Raw genomic sequence first — 21,316 nt, forward strand, 5'->3', positions numbered from 1 at the left:
TCGGGACTAATGCAGTTGAGGATACACACTGTCAGTTATGACAAGACATATATTTATTCTCATGGCCAGTATAAATCTTTCATTTCCTTCATCCAAGATCGTCTTGGGTATGCATGAAATATTTGCCACTGGACGCTAAACAACAAACGAGTATAAGGCGACCTCCTTAATTTGTGTTATCTACGGTGCTCCATCACACAAGCAAACAATCTCTTATTTTATATTGATTTAAAAACAAAAAGAATTCAGAGACAGAGCAGTCGGATTTTTTTATTTAAATTTTGTGTCAAGCATGTAGTCAAATCTTTTTGCAACAAGAGTATAACTAAGTTCTTTGTTTCAAATAGTCTCTTACTAAATTGTTAATCGACTAAGAAAGTTATTTAAAAAATTTTAATTTTACAATAAACCAAATATGAATTGAATGTATTAAGTTATCTGACTGTGCAAATTATAGTGTAAGACAGATGACCCGTTTTATTATTTTGTTTAAGTTGAATTGTATTTTTTTTCGACTCAATTAAACGAATTTAACTAAAGAAATCAACGATTTTTTTCTCTGTTACTTTCACAAAATTATACACTAGCTTTCTAATATAATTAACAATTCATTTCCCATTATTTTGATCATTTATTTTCCATCAAAGAGCAAATTAGTTTATATCACATAATTTCCCAAATTTGGTATCCCGTCCCGACTTTGGTCAAATTTTCACACTTAGACGTGTAACTGTTTGAAGTAGCGAACATCGAGCTTATTTATTGTTTACAAAAGATCAATCAGTAAACATAAATAAACAACAAAGAATAAGATAAATAAATTAATGAATACAGAAAACATTGGTTAAGATTTCTATTGTTCAACGATATTGAACAATCGGTTCGTATGATAGTCCTGCGGGGTTAAAATAGATAGAATTTACAGATCAGGTAATTGGTTCTGATTGAGAAAATATTAGTCCTAATAAGATTAAACTAATTTGATTTTATAGCTAGGTATCTAACTCGTAGCAAAACAAAAACAGGAGAAATAACAAAAACACATAAAACCTTCATATAAGAAAAACAACGTTAAGGATTGTAGTAATTGTAAATCGGTCTCTTTTCATACAAACAAACACAAAATCGGATAAAAATAAAATGAAATAAAAAAAACCAATTAAACAGAATACATGCAAACGTATATTGCAGTTGAACTCTGATTTGAACCTGGACATATGATTCAAATGCATTTGGGAAGTTCTGGACAAAAGATCTTATAATTGCATTTTTTATAACTTTTTTAAACATTTATTATCTAGTTTAATGAATTTAAAGTATCAATACTTTCAAGATCATTTGTTCGTTACAAATTCCAAAATTTATTTCTGTATGAAATGGTAATGTTTCAATGTCTGACCTCTCAAAACCTTAACCTTCTAGATCAAAGCGACTTTATTGAACAATGTCCATGAATATTTAGTGACAATTCTTTGATGTTCGTTATTTTTATTGATGGTCTAAGTATCTGCAATCATTTACTTCACACTGGAAAAGCAATATCCCTACTGAGAACCACAAAATTCGTTACCATTCCTACTACAGTCTACAATAAGAAGTCATAAATCTACAGAAGCAGATCTTCCGTGGCTATCAAACAAATTTCTGCACGTTGATAACGACCCTACACCAGATTGGAGATCCTCATTATTTTATTGAGGAAACATATCAACAATGTGTTAATTAATTAATATACAGTTACCTCATTAATTAGGCCCTAAATCTGCCGAGGAAGACGACCCCCGTGCCTTTCACTAATTTAAAGTGGCCATACGGTTTCATTACATTGGTTGCGCAACAATAATAATTTAAGATGTGAATGTTGTAATTTTTGGTGGGGTTCGTGTTGCTTAGTCTTTAGTTTTCTATGTTGTGTCATCTGTACTATTATTTGTCTGTTTGTCTTTTTATTTTTGGCCATGGCGTTGTCAGTTTGTTTTCGATCTATGAGTTTGACTGTCCCTCTGGTATCTTTCGTCCCTCTTTTGTAAATGCAATTTTAGTTATTGGCAATACTTGATGTTTTTATCCATATTAATATCACGAATATCACTTATAACAAGGAGAAAATATGACTTTCGAAATATAAGATTTGAACGAAGCATTTACCAGTTCCGTATGTATTTAGACATTCTATTGGGCTTAAAAACTTATTTAGAATTTTTTTAATTAAAAGTTAAAATTATGCTACATTGGCTCTGTAATCTTTTCGTTTTCAGTTGTACGTTAGAAAAAAAAGCATATTTAAATATATTTTCTAATAAATAACAATAAATAAAATAAAGACTTGCATGGCAAGTAATTTAAATCTGAATATGCATTCTCATTCTAAATAGAACCACTTTGGTTCATAGCTGTTAAAACGTTTCTCTGTATGAAAACCATAGATAACTATGAAAAAATATAGTTAAATTCTTGTTTTTTAGTTTGAATTTAGTTATTTGAATAAAATCACATTTTTGGTTTAATTTTCGTTTGTTTTATATCAGATCAATTCTGAAATGTAACCTAAACAAAATAAGTGATGGTGTATTCCTTGTATTCTCTTTATCATGTTCGTTACCAAAGTATAAGCCTTCATTTTTGAGTTAAATATTAGAATTATTTATCCTTTATTTATTTATTTATTTGTTTGCTTGGGTTTCTTCAAATTCACATCAAGCTTAAATAGTTAAAACAATGCCGAATATCACCATAGAAAAATTACAATGGAGGCTTGATTTTGTCTAAATAAAATAATATTTTTTAAATATATATATCATGGATTTATTACCAGAGACTATCTCTATTTTTTTGAGAGAAAACTGGGAGCACATAATTCATGTCATATAGCAATAAAATGTCATGAAATAGAATGCAGATACTAACTATTTGTAATAGGAAATTTTCTCACAATAATGCAACAAATCATTAAAATGAAATTGACATAATTACACGACAGGTAAACTCATTTACATGTTCATGAGGACGACACCTACATGACACTGACAAGGCATTTACCTGATGTCTTCATTGGACACGGATCATTACGTTTGGCCAATAACAAAACGCCTTACAGGTACATTTTTACACGCTCCGCCTTTTTTACAGCTTTGGCTAGACCACGCCCTCAATGATGGTTAAAGGATTATCAATTACCGAATGAATAGATGTTTTTCAAAACAAGTGAATTTGATTTATTTATGACAATTGAAATAGCTATTACTCCTTGAATTGGTTGTTTAGTTTTTCACGCCTGATTGAACACCACGAGGGTTTATAACGGCTCCATATCAATTGAAATTCAGTACATTAGATTCATTCAAAAGGATAAACATCACTTTGCACTAATCCTTTGATAGTTTAAGGATTGCACATTTTCCGCTTCATAGATATTACCAAGGACAAACATTAATTTATTCGTTTAGTGACATTGACATCCAGTGAAAGCATTATTTTTTGGTAAAAAAAAATATGCAAGGATCATTACCAACATCGCCCAACAGTTCTCCAAACATGTCGCTGAGTGATACCTCAGTTACTGAAGATGGACTTAAGATTGCTGATCCTTGTAGAAAGTTGTCCAATTCTTTGGAAAAGAGAATAGATTTTCCAGATTCGCCACAGTCAGAATGTTCCGACAGTTCCAATGGTGACGGTACTCCTGAAAGGTCTTGCTTTGGAAAATATAAAGGTAACTAGCAGTTTTCATTATTTATAAGTTACTATTTCTTCATATAAATATTTAGTAGAAATCGGAAGAATTTTAAACCATAGTACTATACAAATCATTGGATAAACCCATATTTTAATAATACATTTCTTTAATTGTTATGTCTTATGTTTAATTAATTTGTACATCATAGTATATTGTTATCTTTTTGACATATTGTCTATTCAGTGATATTTATTTATTAACTGACGTATTTTAAGAGTTGTATATGACATAAACAAATTGCTAAAATTATATATTCTATTTGAAAAAAAAACAGCACAATAATTATTGTTTATTGCCGTACCACATCTCAATTAAAAAAAACATCACAGACAAATACAGAAGATAACTCATTTGTTTACGATTTTTTAACTTTATATATACAATAATTTGTTATACATGTATTTGAACTGATTCTCATCGCTAGCCGAAAAGGCAAAAATGTTTCCTTTTTAGTTTTGATCGTTTTAATTCTTTTCAACTGATGTTAATTTTCGTCTCGAAGAAATCGGCAGAGAATGTTAAATGGCCTATAAATTGATATCTATAAAAGTCTTTAAATAATATTTAAAAGGCTTTAAGTTATTGACAAAATCCTTTGATGATTTGAAAATGCAATCGTGAACCACAAGGATTAGGAAATTAACCGAAAATTAATTCATCAGAACTGTTTCCTTTAGTTCATAATAGCATTCAACTCGAAACATTTAATTCACCAGAATCATTATTCAAATAATGAAAATCATAAATGTATACGCTTCAAGTGATATTTCTAAATATTAAAGGCAAGGAAATTGATTGAACATTTCGAATGTTTCCCTAAAATTAAATTCTTGTTTAAGGACGGGGAAGACTCTTGAACAATTATAAATATGATACTTAAATATAAATAGTTCTTTAATAGTTATTTGCATAATTATGTAATCTATTGGAATAAAAAGTAATTAATACTTCTTTTTATAAACGGTGACTTGATTTATTCAAAAATGTTTGTAGGTATTTATGGGCATAGATAAAAATACAAAATGTAATAACAACTATTTTAAAGCACAAAGACAATACTTAATAATTAAATAATAATTCTAGTAAAATCTTTAATTCATCATAAATATAATGGTGTTAGATATTTCATCTTGTTGAGACCATACGGGTATGCTAAGTCATTAGGACAGATCAAAAGACATTCCGAACAAAGCCATTAGGGGAGTAGGCTTCATCATCATCATAAAATTCTTAGTGGAAAACATTTATTTCATCTTTAGTTTAATGCCTAGCATTTCTTACATTGTGTACAAACACAAAATCCTTAATTTCTTCTCATTCTAAATTGTATATCTCATCTGTCGTTTGATGTTTTCAGTTAATGGTCCTCTGTCAAATTTCTAATAGATTCAATGAACTATAGTAAATTTCTCAATTCAAAACCATAATATCGCTTTAGACATTAAAACTCTTTACTAATAACATTTAACAAGAATTTTATGTGGAAGGCAAACTTAAACAAGGTAATAATCTATTTGTAAAAGGGCTTTAAAACTGTTAATATACTAAATTGAAGCAAGGGTGCACCTATTGAACTCGTGGGTGGAGATGATTCCTCAATCTCTAAAAGATTTTAGTAGCCGGAACAAGAAAAAGCACCTGCATAAATTGATATTAAATTGAAAAATGAAAGGATTTCAATTTTAAAATCAAAGACTCTCACCTCATTTAATTTAAGGAAAATCTATTATGAAAATATTATTGAGGAATCAGCACGCGCAATGATGTCGTCTGTATTGACGAAACATATGTTCTGCTTCGAACAAATTGAAGTTTATTGGATTTTATATTGGTCATTTAGCATATTTGGTCATAAATTGAGATGAAGGCTTTTCTTTACCCTAATAAAAATTTCGGTGGTGACTAGTTGATTTAATCCGAAGACGTTGTTTATTTATAAAGTACATAGTCCGGGTCAGACAATTCATAAACCATTAACAAATATAAGAGGTATATATATATGTATATATTTTCTTTCATGTGTAAGTTGTCAGAAAACTATGCAATTGTATCTTTAACTGAATAAGTGAATAATTTTCATCTTGGCATAACGCATTAAAATCTTTTAACACATTTCAACCAGTAAGCCGATCCGAAGGAAATGCGTTATGTCTTAATAAGATTACAACTTCTGCACAAATTGTACAAAGAATGCATCTTTGATTGAAGTTCTGATAGTAATCTACCCCAGTGTGCATCATTAGTAAAATTAGAAAACTTCTGAAACGTAACAACACTTGAGGATATCTAATACTGTTATTAAGCATGCTGGCATTAATTAGCGACAAACTCGGTTGATTAACAACTTGGATCACGGAATACTTGATTCAGTTTAACTTTTAAAAAGGAAATTTATCATTAAAACTTCTTCCTCTATTTTATCTATTTCATTTGCATGAATATTATCAATTGTATAAATAATATATCTTCCTTATTTTTTTAGAAAGTTCACAAGACCAGAGAGATTTAAGAAGATACAGAACGGCTTTCACTAAAGAGCAGCTTAATAGACTCGAGAAAGAATTTCTGAAAGAAAACTACGTGTCCAGACCTAAAAGATGCGAACTTGCAGCCGAATTAAATTTATCTGAGAGTACCATTAAGGTAGGTTTATTTATTTGTATATTCAAGTACTTATTTTTTTTTATATTTTTTTAATTTATTAAGTTTAAATGTAAAACGTATATCTTTATATTATAAAAAAACACCATAAACAATATAAACAATATAAATGCCTGGTGCAACGAGAGCTTGTATACACAGATCTCAATAAAGAACAAAAGCAACTCACAACAACTAAAAATCAGCATAAGCTTTATCTTGCAGGATATATGCGCTTCTATGTTTGTAAAAATGTTGTATAAATTAAAGAAAGACAGAAAGTATATGAATTAATATTTATTATGTTACATTTTAGGTTTGGTTCCAGAACAGACGTATGAAGGACAAAAGACAACGCATGGCTATGACATGGCCTTATGGGATTCCAGCTGATCCACAGGTTTATGCATACCTTGCCGCCGCTGCAGCCGCACAAGCATCGTATCCCTATGGATTTCCAAACCCTGCCGCTATGTCATACCCTGGTATCGGTCTCCATGGATTTCAATCATCTGGGAGCTCTGCATTCACACCATTGCCCAGTCATTTACAACCACGCTTAGACCTTTTACACACTATGAGTAGTCCAATACATCGTCCATTTGTTGGACTAGAAACTAGTTCACCCTTACGACCAGTTCCAGGATTTGAAACGAGTTCCCCGATATACAGACACGGACTGGAGTCACTTCACCGTCCAGTATCAACCCTTGAATCAAGGTCACCGTTGTCAAGTTCACCGCCAACTTCATCTGTGTCATCTGTACCCAAAATGCATTTTCCTTGGATGGAAACGTCACATTCGTCTGGAGTTTGTGGTATTGCTTCCGGAAAGCCATGTACATGTGGAGTGCCAAATTTAGGACTTTCTTCCTCACTGGCACCACCATCGGGCTTCCTATCCTCACCACCATCTTTGAGCTTACACAAACCAGTTTTAACGAAACCGGAAGTTGAGAGATCGTAACAGACTTTTGTTTTACTTTGTGACTGAATATGTTTGTGATATTTGAGTTTGTTTGTGATTATGATTGTGTGAGTGATTGTTTGTAATGTAAGAAAGATTGCTGTACAAAAAAGTTTTTGCGTATTTGAGTCTAGTTGTTTTGAATGCTTGTAAGTTATTGTTATTAAAATGTACCTAAGAACATTTAATTCGCTAAAAATTCAGGGTACCTCTTCCAGTAAATCCATGTATATTTCAAATGCTCACTGTCGTGCGCAATTGCAGAAAAGACACAAATTTCTGTAAATATCGATGTTTGTTATGTTTCTTGATACTTTAAATGAATATATAAAATTGAAAACAAATTATCTTGTTTCTTTGATATTCGTATTTCGACAATACACCAGGAGATAAAACAGTAAGGGATACCAATAGAGGTATTTTACACACAACCTATATTATTAGACTATATATCTGAGATGACTGTATACACTTTAAAACTATGACTACTTTGATTATAAGTATAATTATAATTAGTATAATTATAATTTTTATTATTATTACTAGTACTTTGTTCTAAAATGACAGATAAAGCAACACAAAATAAATGAAAAACAACCGCGAGGAAGTTTACAAAAAAATATATATATTATCAAATGAGAACCGTATCATTACTCGTACACGATGTGTGTTCCCCTCCGTAGATACACGTACGCACAAACACAGTTTTAAATGCTGCAAAAAGAGGCGGAAGATACCAAATTAAGAGGACATTCAAAACTTATTAGTTGAAAAAAACTCACAACGCCATGGCAAAAAACGAATAACGTCGAAAAGATGAACAAATAAAAGTATTTTTGTGAAACAGACTCCAGGAACCCTACCAAAACTAAGGGTGAACTCTGGAAGGGTTAGCAGTTCTAGCTCCACATGTGGCATCCGTAGATTACACACGAGTCTAATTTTATTTCCCTTTAAACATTATTCTGCAAAACTAGACCAACATAAACCGATATATGCATTTTAAACGATTCTGAAAAAAAGTTACAAAGGAATTCGGTACCATATTTTACAACGAACAAGTAAACATATAATAATGCTTGCATATTTAAAAGACCCTAAAAGCTAGTTTACATAACTTATTACACTGATAGCAGAGTATAGTTCTCACCGGGTAGCAATTTTCACAATACTTGAAATTGAACAAGTATATAAGCATTCAATATGCAGAATTGGAGCACTGTTTGTCCCTTTAACAAGTCGGGCTTTCTGGACCATGAGTTGTTCACCTTTGTTATCCTCGGAGGAATCTGGTGTTGGTGGTTGGTATGGTCTGTTGTACTCTCCAAATTTTGGTCAGTTTTATATACTTTTAATGTATGACGTATTATCTATCGTCGCTGTTTTAAAATTATTAACATTTCGCAGATAAAAATTACATCGAGGGGAATATTCATTTTACGACACTACTTTGTGTAATCACTATACATACAACTGTACCCGGATGTGCTGTAAAAATATCTCGTGCATATGCATGTACTAGTATTCTACATTATTCATAAATCATTTAACCTGGGGCTGTAGTGAGAGAATTTAAGTTGCCTTTTTTCTGACTATGCCCTTTCTGTTTATGGTTTCTATAACTATATAAACTATTGCAAAAACAACTTGAACGTAGTTTGTTATATATATTAATATGGACACTGTATCCTGTGAACAATGTCTCTCTTTTACTGCCAAAATGACTAAACGATAAATCTTGTTTCTTTTCGTGTTTTTCAAATTAGCGTTCTCTTGTATAAAGTCTCCATGTTCACATTTCAGACTTCTATAATCATACTCGCGAATCACTTAAGTTGACTAAATACATACAAAGAAGTAGGGTCAATTTTACCAATTTTAACTTAAAGCAGGGTCATTTTAAAAACGCCTTCAATCTTTACCAAAATTCACAGTAACACAGCCCCATTTATGTTCTTTGAGGTTCTAACATGGCTTATTTCTAAACAGATGACAAAGTAATAATTTAATTATTTATAAAAAAATTAAAAATGTATATACGTACAACATCCATAACAAAATTATGTGGAAGCAAATCTATATTGTCTTTCTGATACACATTATTTCATTTTTGTTAGTGACGTCCTTCGATGAAGAATTTTTCAAAAATTTGAAAAAATGGTAATTTTGTGTCAATATGACTTCAACGGCAACACTCAGTTTAAAATTTGTTTAATTTTTTAAGCATATGGTGTAGACTATTCAATATTCAAATTCCAGTAGAATTTGACAACTCTTAGATTTTGATCCTGTAAATGAAACCATTGATCCTGTAAATGAAACAAATACACAGGAAATTGGCCGAACTTCTTTAGTCAAAGAGCAAGCAACAGCCATTTTTAATATGCGTTCGAGAGGGTTTAAAACAGCAGAATTATTTAGTTACACAGTAAAGTTGTACAGAAAATACATATTACATAAACTAGAAACGATTTCAAGCCTATATGAAAGCTGAAATGGACCGAAAGTGGAAATGAGATTTGTAGGAACTTATATTCGCTAACGTTCAAGACACAATTTGAAAAAATAGATAAAAAAATTGGCCAGCTTGAAAAAGTCCTCGACTCAAAGTGAGATTTAAACCTTTTTTCTTATGTTCGTAAGTAGTTCACAGGTAACAGCTAAAACGTTACAAGAAATGAAATAGCAAAATAGTAACGGAATTTTGTCACCACCATTATCACGTTGTGTGATCATTACTAAAAGTCATTTACTTTCAAATACATTAGTCATCGATACGAATTCTTAATGTTCATTTTTCCCTAATTTAAATTTAAAATCCTTTAATAAAGTCATATGTTCATTGAAGGGTATAATAGATACTTAATAATTTTTGATATGCATTAACATTTAATTTCAAAATTTTTACTGTTGTCAAAAGGATAAGACGTTTGTCATAATGGTTTTCTTTGATATGCGATGATGACAACTTGATATCAACATGGGAAATCTAACCGAATGAAATCCACGTTAGCCAAATAGCTTTTAAAATTTTCCATAATGTGCTTTTGGCAAATTTCGTTTTATTTGATCTGAAAATTTTGATTTAAAATTAGTTAATAATTTGATTAGTAACCGATTTATCTGATTTTAATTCATGATACAAATCGCAATATTTTACTCAGTAGGTGATTAATTATAAGTAATAATTCAAATTTCAAAGTGTGAATTAAAAGAAAATAAAACATAATACGAATAGAATATGAAGCCCATTTTCTCTTATTTTCTAAAGTACTGTTTACCCCATAAGTAGACTTACGTGAATGTTTTTGTTCAGTGTGCGGGCCAAGACTCGTGCCTTCAACAATGAAATCTGATATTAGCAGAAATGATAGATACAAAAATCAAACGTCATGGAACATGACTATCCTAAAAGGCCAAAAGAAATCACAGCAAACAAATCAGAGACAGGAAGGCCAAAAAATCAAAGGTACTTAAAAAAACAAGAATTGACAAAATAGGACCTTAAATACAGAGGTGCATGGAACTCGTTTGTTAATGTGCATCACATGTCAATATCATCATATGTTTCATAGATGCGTTTTATCTGACCATAGATGCAACCACTTCGCCTTATTTATATGTTTAGATTAGTACTTAGTTCCATTTGAAAATGCACTTTGTGTGACACTATCATATTCTTCATGTCTTGCCTTTCTCTGTACTGTCTTATACATGTTTTGTAGAAGTAAAATACGTTTTTAATCTAAGTATTTAAATATGTGTTTCTTTACTTTTAAAACGTTCAAAATGTATATGCCTATTTCAGTACCCTGTCTCTGTATTATAGTTTTTTTCCTGTTTGTGGTACTGACAGAAAAGTGGCTATTATTAATTCCAATAAAGTTTGTATGTAATGTGTGTAAGTATACTTTTAAAATAACTTGCAACTGCATGCCCCATAACTCGTTCACATCCTATTATGCCTGTAATATTTTCTCTTCAAGCACTAATGATATTATACAAATAATGATTCCCTTCATCGAATTTTATTCAAGTAAAAAAATCCTATTTAAACTAATATCTAGGGTAAATTATTACCGGTTGTCGTGGTAAATGCAATCGATCAATAGAGATTTAAAGGATAGATTTGGAAATTAAAAAAAGCAAGTTTGAAATTTTTATATTAACGGCTTATTGTTTCAAGGGCGTATACCGAATATGAAACTTATTACTGATGATTTTTAGAGTGAAATGTCATAATCAGTAATTCATATAATGTAATTTCCTGTACCCAGACAAACACCAAAAGTAGACGTAAGATCGATGTATAGGAAATAACAAGCAGACATCTGTTATAACGTATGTACTTTACCTCCGGATACCAGTCATACTAGAATACTACAGAAGCGAACCTCTGGATACCAGTCATACTAGAATACTACAGAGGCGAACATCTGGATACCTGTCATACTAGAATACTACAGAGGCGAACCTCCGGATAAATACTACAGAAGCGAATCTCTGGACACCTGTCACACTAGAATACTACAGAACACTTTCATTCTTAAAACCCATAAATATAGTATCAAAATAAGGAATATTACATATACGTATAGTTACACAAATAAATGAACAAAAAACCCAACACATCTTTACAAAATACCAATAAGAAAACGCATTCACAAGTTTAAAACAACAAGACTATGTATTAGAAAACTATGTATTTACCCTTTTCTTATTAGCAAACAGGTTTTTGAAATTTTGATTTTTCTGCACTAATCATTCTATTTTGGAGGGGAAAATTTTAAACATTTGGCCAATGTCGTCACATGCAAGTTTATTTCTACAAGTTTTACAAACTAGAAACTAATTAGCTTCGTCAAGTACTGGTATTTTTCATACAAAGACGATTTTGGTCCAGTAGTTTCAGAGGAGAAGATTTTTGTAAAAGTTAACGACGACGGACGACGACGGACTACGGACGCCAAGTGATGAGAAATAAAGTTGTCTGAATCCATGACAAGTAATATTTTGAACGGCACACATGTGCCATCTACAGGTTACCACACATCATGAACTGTGTTACAACCCCAGATTAAGCCGACGAGGAATGCATCACCAGACTAATGCAATTAATATTTTTTTAGTTGGTGATTGCTGAGGAACGATAGAAATTTACAAGTGTTTAAAATGCAGTTAGAACTTTGTTAGACGGAATTCCAGACTGAAAAAATACACATAAGAGTCTCAAGAAAACAACAAACCAGAACAACCGTAACAAGTATTGGATCGCCTAGAAATTATGATGCTACACAAACCTATATAAACTGTATGGTTTTTTTATATTTTAATCGATGTTAAAATATACAGTTACAGAATCTTCTAGCATCAAAGGAGTTCAGATATGATTTTATTTTAAATTCTATAATTGATTTCATATAAATTAAACTTAAACAATTTGAACAGCAAACCCATATCAACAGACTCTAAAGCAAATCAGCGAGTACAGATATACCATAACACCATATAAACTATCACAATGAGGGCGATGAAGTTTAAAATTGCATGATAAGGTACAATCATTTAACAGCCGATACTACTCTGAACTTGATCTCTTAATGGGTAACATGAATTTACATTAACCCGTGGGATTTGGATCACGGAATGTGTTACACTATTATATGAGCACATTTCACTCAAATGTATGAAATGCCCCGAATTAGCTCGGTGTAGATTCTAAAAGACCCGGTGTCTTTCGGATGAAATGGCGGATGCCAAAATTAACCGTAATAGTGTTATTTTTGCCCTATTTCCTTATGTTCAATGTACTGTTTTTGTGTAAAATACAATATGAAGGTTTCTTCCAATCATTTTGCTGTAATATTTACCCGTTGAAAGTTTGATATTGTGCATTATTATGATAGTCTCTACACGTGAATATAGTGAATATATTATACATAGGAAATGTTAAAGGCATTGTTTACATTAAACGGTTATATATGATCTTTACCGCATTCAAAGTATAGCTCAAGCAAACCCGCGTATTTAAATAGTGAGCCACATGATAGAAAATGGTGAAATTGTAATCCGCCATCACATTTGATAGATACTGAACTTTTAAGCATCGACAAAAAGCTGATTCAGAACAGTATACGATAAGTTATATCCCTATAGCTAAATCATCATCATCATCATCATCATCATCATCATCATCATCATAATCATCAACATCATCATCATCATTATCATTGTCATCATTAACAACATCATCATCAGCGTCAACATTAGGCAAAACAGTACATGATGAGTCTTAAATAGACGAGACGCGTGCTAAATTGTTAACCTGGTATCTTTGATAATTATTTTAATTAGATGTTTTTAGAAGAGATATTGCAAAATTTATATGTGAAATTTTTCAGGAAATTTAGCATTTAATGCATATTTCTGAATAACTATGATAATATTTCGAAGCAAATTAATGATGATGATTTACAGTTAGAGAAATGTTATTGTTTTAATACTGCTCTACTGAAACTGACTTTTCCTGCAACTTTCGCGGCACCATTACCTAGAACTGCAAATTTTTATTTCCTCTTTTTAACTACAGCTTTCATTTGGGGAGCTGTTAACGCGCCGTATTAATTGGTATTTACCAAAGAATTTAAATCACAGAACTGCATGGAGGTATTCTAGGCTTTCTTCTCATAACTTCTGCAACATCCATCGCTCTCATTTCCTTGCATGAGCAGCGAAACGAGGGGAAAAGACTGCTGTTCAATGCTCAGGCAAGTTGCCGTTGAAGTGAGAAAAGGTTATGGTTTTTAAGAAGTAAAAATAAGTTTTACTATAACATCATTCGATTGATCTATTTATACATTATATAAGAGCTTCGAACGCACGAAATTTATAAAAAAAAATATTTTCATTTATATGCTTATGTTCTAAGCAAAGTATTTTATTCATTTCTTCGTTTGTCTTGCATTTGTCAATTTTATCATTCTTTAAATGACATATAAATATCCAGTCAGACAGAAGTGCATCTCTTTCGTGTCCGTCCTGCAAGACTGAACTAAAGTGATTCACATTGATCATTATATTTATTTGTATGCACTCTACAATTTCCTTACAAAGTCAAAACTTCAAAGGAAAAACAGTATCAGAAAAATGACTTATTTAAATTATTTTATTAATGTTGTTGTATTTATGAAATAAAATTGAAAAAAAGAAATTTAAAATTTCAGCATCATTTAACGACACTATCGGTTAGAACTTTTGGGAGATACTTAAATTTTACAACGAATTAACTTTCTTTATTCGTTTTAAGATTTAAAAGAATCCCGATGATGCCTGAAAGTATCAATTTTTACCCTGCATTTATTGCAAATAGGTATCATCAGTTACAGAAGATTATAAACAACATAATATTATTTTTTAGTGAACCATACTTAGATATGAGAGTTCAATTTAAAACGCAAAAATGTCACCCCTAAACCCCGTAAATAAACACACGCACAACACAAACTAGTAAAACAAAACACACAAACACAATCAAACACCAATAAACAACAAAAACACACAAACACAATCAAACACCAATAAACAACAAAAACACACAAACACAATCAAACACCAAAAAACAACAGAAACACACAACAAGACAAACAAAACAATAAAAAGCAGGCAAACAAGCTAACAAACTACTAGTATAGACGGACGGCTAAAGAGCTTGGCTCATGTGAATGGTATATATGATCAATATATCCAATACTATACTCTCTGTTCCAATAATTTCACCAATCAGAATCATAAAGTACTTCGGTTGCCTATGTTCTTTCTCGAATCGAAACACAAGTAGATTGACACAATTGGAGAGAATTTGCCTCATATAATTTTAAGGAAAGAGAAACCGTTTAGAATTGGCCAATCTAAATTAGGAATTGTCTATGTAGGCTATATATGTTTGCAAAATCGTCTACAGAGAACATCCAATGCATGATTCCTGTTGTATAAACTTAAAAATAGCTCCAATTAAATGTATTCGACTTGGACGATTTAAAGCGTGACATATTGTATAATCACATGTCTATCTTATGAGATTATATGATTACCACTAACTCTGTAGTTTGGTTGCTGTCTCGTTGATATATATAATTCACATATCTTTTTATTCATATGTATACAGATGTTGTAGCATCTTATTTTGGCAAATTTATAAATCTCCACGTTTAACAATTATTTGTATATGTGTATCAATTAAACTTAGATTTATTATAATTATCACATTATATGTGAAAAAAAATATCATTTAAAGTTATGTAAAAGGTTTTTGTTTTCGCTGGTTTCTTTTGTTTTTTTTTTTTGTTTTTTTTTTCTATTATATATATTCCCCTCACTTCTCTGTTTTACTAAATAGTTTTCTATCAATAATCACAAATTGTTTTGATGACGACTTCCACTTAATTTTTATAAGTTTTAAACTTCAAGTTTGAGACAAATCGGTAAAATTAGAAACTTTATAGAGACCATTAAATAAGCGAAGGAAAGAATATAACGGTTTTCTACAAGTTTAAACCGACTAATAGTAAATTACCTGTGCACACCTGAAAGATCAAAGACGTTTAGGACATTACTGAATATGGGCAATACAGTTTTATTTATAAACATTTACAAATAATGATATCTTACGCAAGAAAGAAACCAAGAGTTAGGCCTCTTTCATTTTATGTTTAGAAATCGATTAAGGCATTCTATTTAAGCTTTCAGCGGCTGTTTGTTAAATAGTTTATTTTACGGCCAATAATTACTAAGTGAAATGAGATTTTGAATTAAATTAGTTTTGACCATTGTTCAATTGGTTAGCAAATGATCGCCGATCAGGTTCAAAGATTTTGCTGATCATCTATCGGTAAAAATCTCGTTGGTCATTTGCGTTGGTCACTTTTTCCAACTATCGTAATGTTCAGATAATGGTCTTTTCGTAGACCCCCTGGACGTCGCAAGTGAATTTTGATGTTTCATGGCGAGAACATAATAAGAAATAATTTAGATAAAATAGAATGTTCATGTTAAAAATTCTTAGTGATTAGAATGTTTAATTGAGTGGAATTTGTCATAACACCTTTAAACTTGAGGACAGCAAACGTGGAATAGGTATACAGCAAACATCTGTTATAATATAATAGAGAATTTGACGAATCAATGGATTCTGTGCGTAATAAAAATTTCAAACCTTTACACGAACATTATTATCTGTCAGTTCTTCAATACATATTTTCATATATATCTGTTTGAAATGATTTTCAGTTTTCCTACGTAAGGTCAGTTGAATCTCCGGCTACTCTGGGTTCATCCACCAATAAAGACTGACCATCATGATATGGCTAAGGCAGCTGATAGTGGCGTTAAACGACAACAAACAAACAAACACACAAAACAAAGCAGGCATTGTCAATCTTACCTCATTTACTTATTTTATATAAATACTTTGTACATGCTGTACACTATATTTACATATTGATTTTTAATATACTTTAAAACTATATCGACTAAAGCATTTTATAATCGTGTTATCACTGAACCATTAAGATGTTGTCTTTTCCAGAGTGCCACTGTCGTATAGGGATTTCCCGTATTTAGTACAACCGAACTTTTTAAAAAAAGGCTCACGTTCCATGTAAAGTTAATCAGAGGAGCAGTCCAAAAGTCAACCTCATTACAGAAGTTTTTTGGAGCAAAGTCTTAACAACCTTCCTCGAAGTGCGTTGTCTATATTAACCTTTAGTACAAATCAATTTAACTTGCCAAAATTAAAATTAAGTGTGGTGACATGGTCGTGTGGTACACGTCATCACAACTTTGCTTGAGATAGATAATATTATCATATATGATTTGAATAAACGTGCACGTATATACATTATTGTTTAGTGTTTTAAGACTTGGAAAAATTAGTTTATTGAGTTCTAAATATCGTGACGAATAATGAGGACTGTTACATATAACATATTTACAAAATTCGTTTTACAAACCTACGTTATAAACATGTATAGTTACAATTCGATTCCATCTTATGACGCAATATTTTCCCGTTTTTAGTAGGAAGTATGGTATTTTCGAACAAGCATGTAGACATCAATACGGTAGTTGTGGCGATGACATTATAATTTCTTATTGCACACTTTTTGAATTACCGCAAATACCACAATATTCAGATTGTGCTTCCATTCCGGTGGTGAAGTTCTCATATTTGTAATTCGAACGGGGAAAAATCGACTGGACTATTTTTGTAGAGTCGTGAACCAATACAAAATCCCTTAATTAAGTTGATTATCAATATTTGATAAATTAAATAGAATGATGACTTCAAAAACACGCGAATTAACACAGGCTTTTCCGTCGATTAAAGGAATTCAGATATTACAAGAACTATAACACTGATAGAAACTGCGTCTAAAGTTTACGACTATCAGTCGCATATATTGCATGTTAATCAATGGCAATACTTTACAGGGCAGATGTAAACAAGAAAATTAATAGCATCATATGAATTTGTTTTCCTTAAGACTGCATCACCTAGTACAGCTGCTAAAAAACGAAGTAGGGTCAAAAGGGTGCCCCGAAACGTGTTGAGATAAAGCTATTTTTCCTATAAACATGATGATCTCGTGTTTTTCATTTAGTGATCATTTAACCCATTTCAGAGTGAATAATAATAATGATGTCTAAATACTTAGATTCATTAATAACCCTTAAGAATAATAGATTAAAAAGTTACCAAAACAATGACAAGAATTTATCAGATTAATTGCTGTTGTTGAAAGATAAGACATATTGAAGTCATAGCAAATGGCACAACATCGCTTATAGCCATGATAACTTATACTAGTTACGGTGTAAGGTGCATCATAAATCGTAAAAGTTGTGAAAAGTCCCTTAAAAGCAAAATAGCTGTAGTATTCAGATTCATCAAACATATCTAGGTACATTTTCAGTGTTATGCATGACAAAAAAGTGGATTGCTGAAATCTAGAGGTCAAAACTAAAACGAAATAGAAAATGGAATAATTTCAATTTATTCTATCAATCCGCTGACATTTTTTTAAATGATAAAATTTTAAATATAAATTAATCAAAAGTCTCCTCTATGGTTGCTTAATTGTTTTTGTTTTGTTACTTTTGTTTTTTCAAAGAATCGTTTTCCCTTTTTTGTGGAGGGGAGGAGGGCTATGCACGATCGTCATACAATGTGGGATGCAGATTCCTTTGAAATGTTCATTTGAGTTCTGACTGTCTATCATACCAATTTAGAAAATATTGTGTATTTAAATGTTGTTATAGTATGTTCCGATTTCTGTTTTAAGAAGCTTATAACAAAAGATTTAAACAATAACAATGAAAAATACACGGTGTCAATCGACAACCATTACAATCTATTATGACTGAGAAATATGACATTATTATTTACATCACTTTGCCAGAAGGTGACAAATGTTTAACGTTAAGAGACAACAAATACCACATTATTATATATAATAAGGCGGATGAAGATACATTATATATATCATTATTATTGTATTTTTTCCATCGACTAAAAGAGCTAAAAATAGATTAAAGCAAAGTCCAGCATTGATGTGTACTCGTATATAAAATAAAGAATACAGCATGGGAAATCATTCAGGATTCCGCTGAAAAAAAATAAGGAGAAAAATATAAAAAATTTATTTATTAAAATAAGTATCATTAAGATGTAACATTGACGAGGTTCCTGGCTTGTTACAGGCGCGTGAATATGTTGCGGAGATCTCAACCTCCCTTTTAATCTTAATCGGTGGACTAAAACGAAAGATATCTTCTGATAATAAAACATTTAATATTTATACTGATGCTTATCTCCACAAAACATTCAAGTTCTGTATTTTATATACGGGCCTGAAATAATAGGTTAGGTCAATATTGTTGCAGATCCTCAAACCAGGGTTATTGTTCGTGTGGCATAAATCAAATAGGTTTTGTGCCATCCTTTGGCAGACTTGTTACAAGAAAGATACATGATAGTTTTTAGTAACGCATTATTTGTTCATTTCTAATGATTGACAGTTTAGATGACACGACAAAGTATGTTGAAGTTTGGTGTGAAAGTAGTTTTTATCTAAGACAGCAACTAATTGATATGTTTTTTTCTAGATTTATGTGCATCAGTGTAATTTTATTTTTTGATTACGCATACGTGCATATATGATATAACACATATGATTTTTTATACTTTCATCTATTCCTATATAGGTACAGCTTTATTACAGAATTGTGCAGTCACATACTTTTGTTACAGTAACAGTTTGCCTATAATTTGAGAATCATTTCTAAATTGTAAACTTATTATTTTTTACATAATTCAATGTTTGATTAAAATATTTAATTATATTTCATTTTCATTTGAAATTGGCCATTTACTCTTGATTTTTTTACGTATATATAATAATTATATGTCTGCATTTTGGAATGTCCGGCTTTTTTCTTATGGCTCTGGTGTTGTCTGTCCTGTCACTTATTACTATTTATTGCTATATATTTAGAAAATAGTGAAAATAGTTATAGCGATATTTTAATCTTAATTATATTCCAAAGCTGAATCTGTATCGTGATTTAAAACGCAGGACTTCGAGTTCAACGGTTGAAAGTGCTCTTGGGTTTCGCATATTTTTTTATTTGCCTAAAACTTCGCTCCTATCAGAATTCTTCAAATGACAGTACATTCTTATATACAACCAATGTAACTGAGGTGAGATGAAGAGTAGACATGGCATTTTATCGGATAAGAAAATATGATTTAATGCAGAAACCATTAATTGTATCTGGGACTATTATACTTATATAGTATAATAGTCCCAGATTGTATAGTGTATTTTGAATAACTCGAAATTATTTTCTGAACGGATCTTGAATAATTTTGTGTTTAAGAAAATATGTATGTCCATTTTCAAATTATTTTTCCATCTCTACTTTTCTTATGTAAGAGTCTATTTATTTTAAAAGAACTATTGTATTTTCATTCTGAATATCTTGGTTTCTTTCTTTTTTTTTTTTTTTTTATCTTTGTTCCTTTTTCTTTATTCCTGAAGAAAACTGCCATTTTGAATTTTTATTTAATGTATTTCTCGTGACTTTATTTTCTTATATTACTTTCAATTTTTTCTCTCAAAATGTATACAATACTACATACCATTTTTTAGATTGACATGTTACATTTTTATGAGCGGTCAAAATCAATAATATGGATCAACGTGCCAAATATTAACCTGTTATTGATTATTATGGACACATACATTGTAATTGACATCAGAACATTTTTCATAGTAAGTGCAATATTAACAGTTAGATTGAACATTTAGAAAATTGATATTTGCTTCTGTATTGTTCTATTACAATGGACAATAAATGATTTTTAACAATAACAAATTTATATTACCATTTCGATTTTAGCATACACTTAACTTTTTGACTGAGATATTCTGCTGTAGAAACACGATTTATATGAAGATGTGTATTTTCCGTTGTAAAAGTTAGGAACTTTAAAGAATCGTAATTTGAATTAAATCAATTTAGTATTTGGCTACTGAATTGATCTGTTATTTGGATTTTTTTTTTAAATTTTGCTATATTTTTGTCTGTATTTATCTAATCTGTTTTTTTGTTAATTCTATGTGAACTAATATAATAAAATGTACACTATTAGGGAAAAACGGCGTTTGGTTGAATACTTAGAAATACTGTTTTGTAAGAAATGTGCCCTAATATGCTGCTGTAATACATAAGGTAGGGGTTATCGGACAACCCTGCTGCAATAGGTTTTTATTCTTTTATCAGTTGTCATTAAAACTGAAACCGTCGTATCTAAGTCTTCATTTCGATAAAAATTGTGATGTTTCTTCTGATGCATCACCAAGTCAACAATTTTAACTGAAAAAGAATTTCAAATTGCAAACAATGTATACCAT

General features: G+C 30.7%; 1 protein-coding gene across 1 annotated transcript; it reads left to right on the plus strand.

Annotated features, from left to right (window-relative positions):
* The first annotated feature begins 3,173 nt into the window (after nt 1-3,173).
* On the plus strand, nt 3,174-7,688 carry LOC127728317 (homeobox even-skipped homolog protein 1-like). The gene is made up of 3 exons (XM_052235663.1): nt 3,174-3,712; nt 6,219-6,379; nt 6,693-7,688. The coding sequence occupies exons 1-3, from the start codon at nt 3,493-3,495 to the stop codon at nt 7,341-7,343; spliced, it is 1,032 nt and encodes a 343-aa protein (XP_052091623.1). The 5' UTR covers nt 3,174-3,492; the 3' UTR covers nt 7,344-7,688.
* The last annotated feature ends 13,628 nt before the right edge of the window (nt 7,689-21,316 follow it).

The sequence above is a fragment of the Mytilus californianus genome, unplaced genomic scaffold, assembly GCF_021869535.1.
Source record: "Mytilus californianus isolate M0D057914Y unplaced genomic scaffold, xbMytCali1.0.p SCAF_2, whole genome shotgun sequence".
Classification (NCBI taxonomy): Eukaryota; Metazoa; Mollusca; class Bivalvia; order Mytilida; family Mytilidae; genus Mytilus; species Mytilus californianus.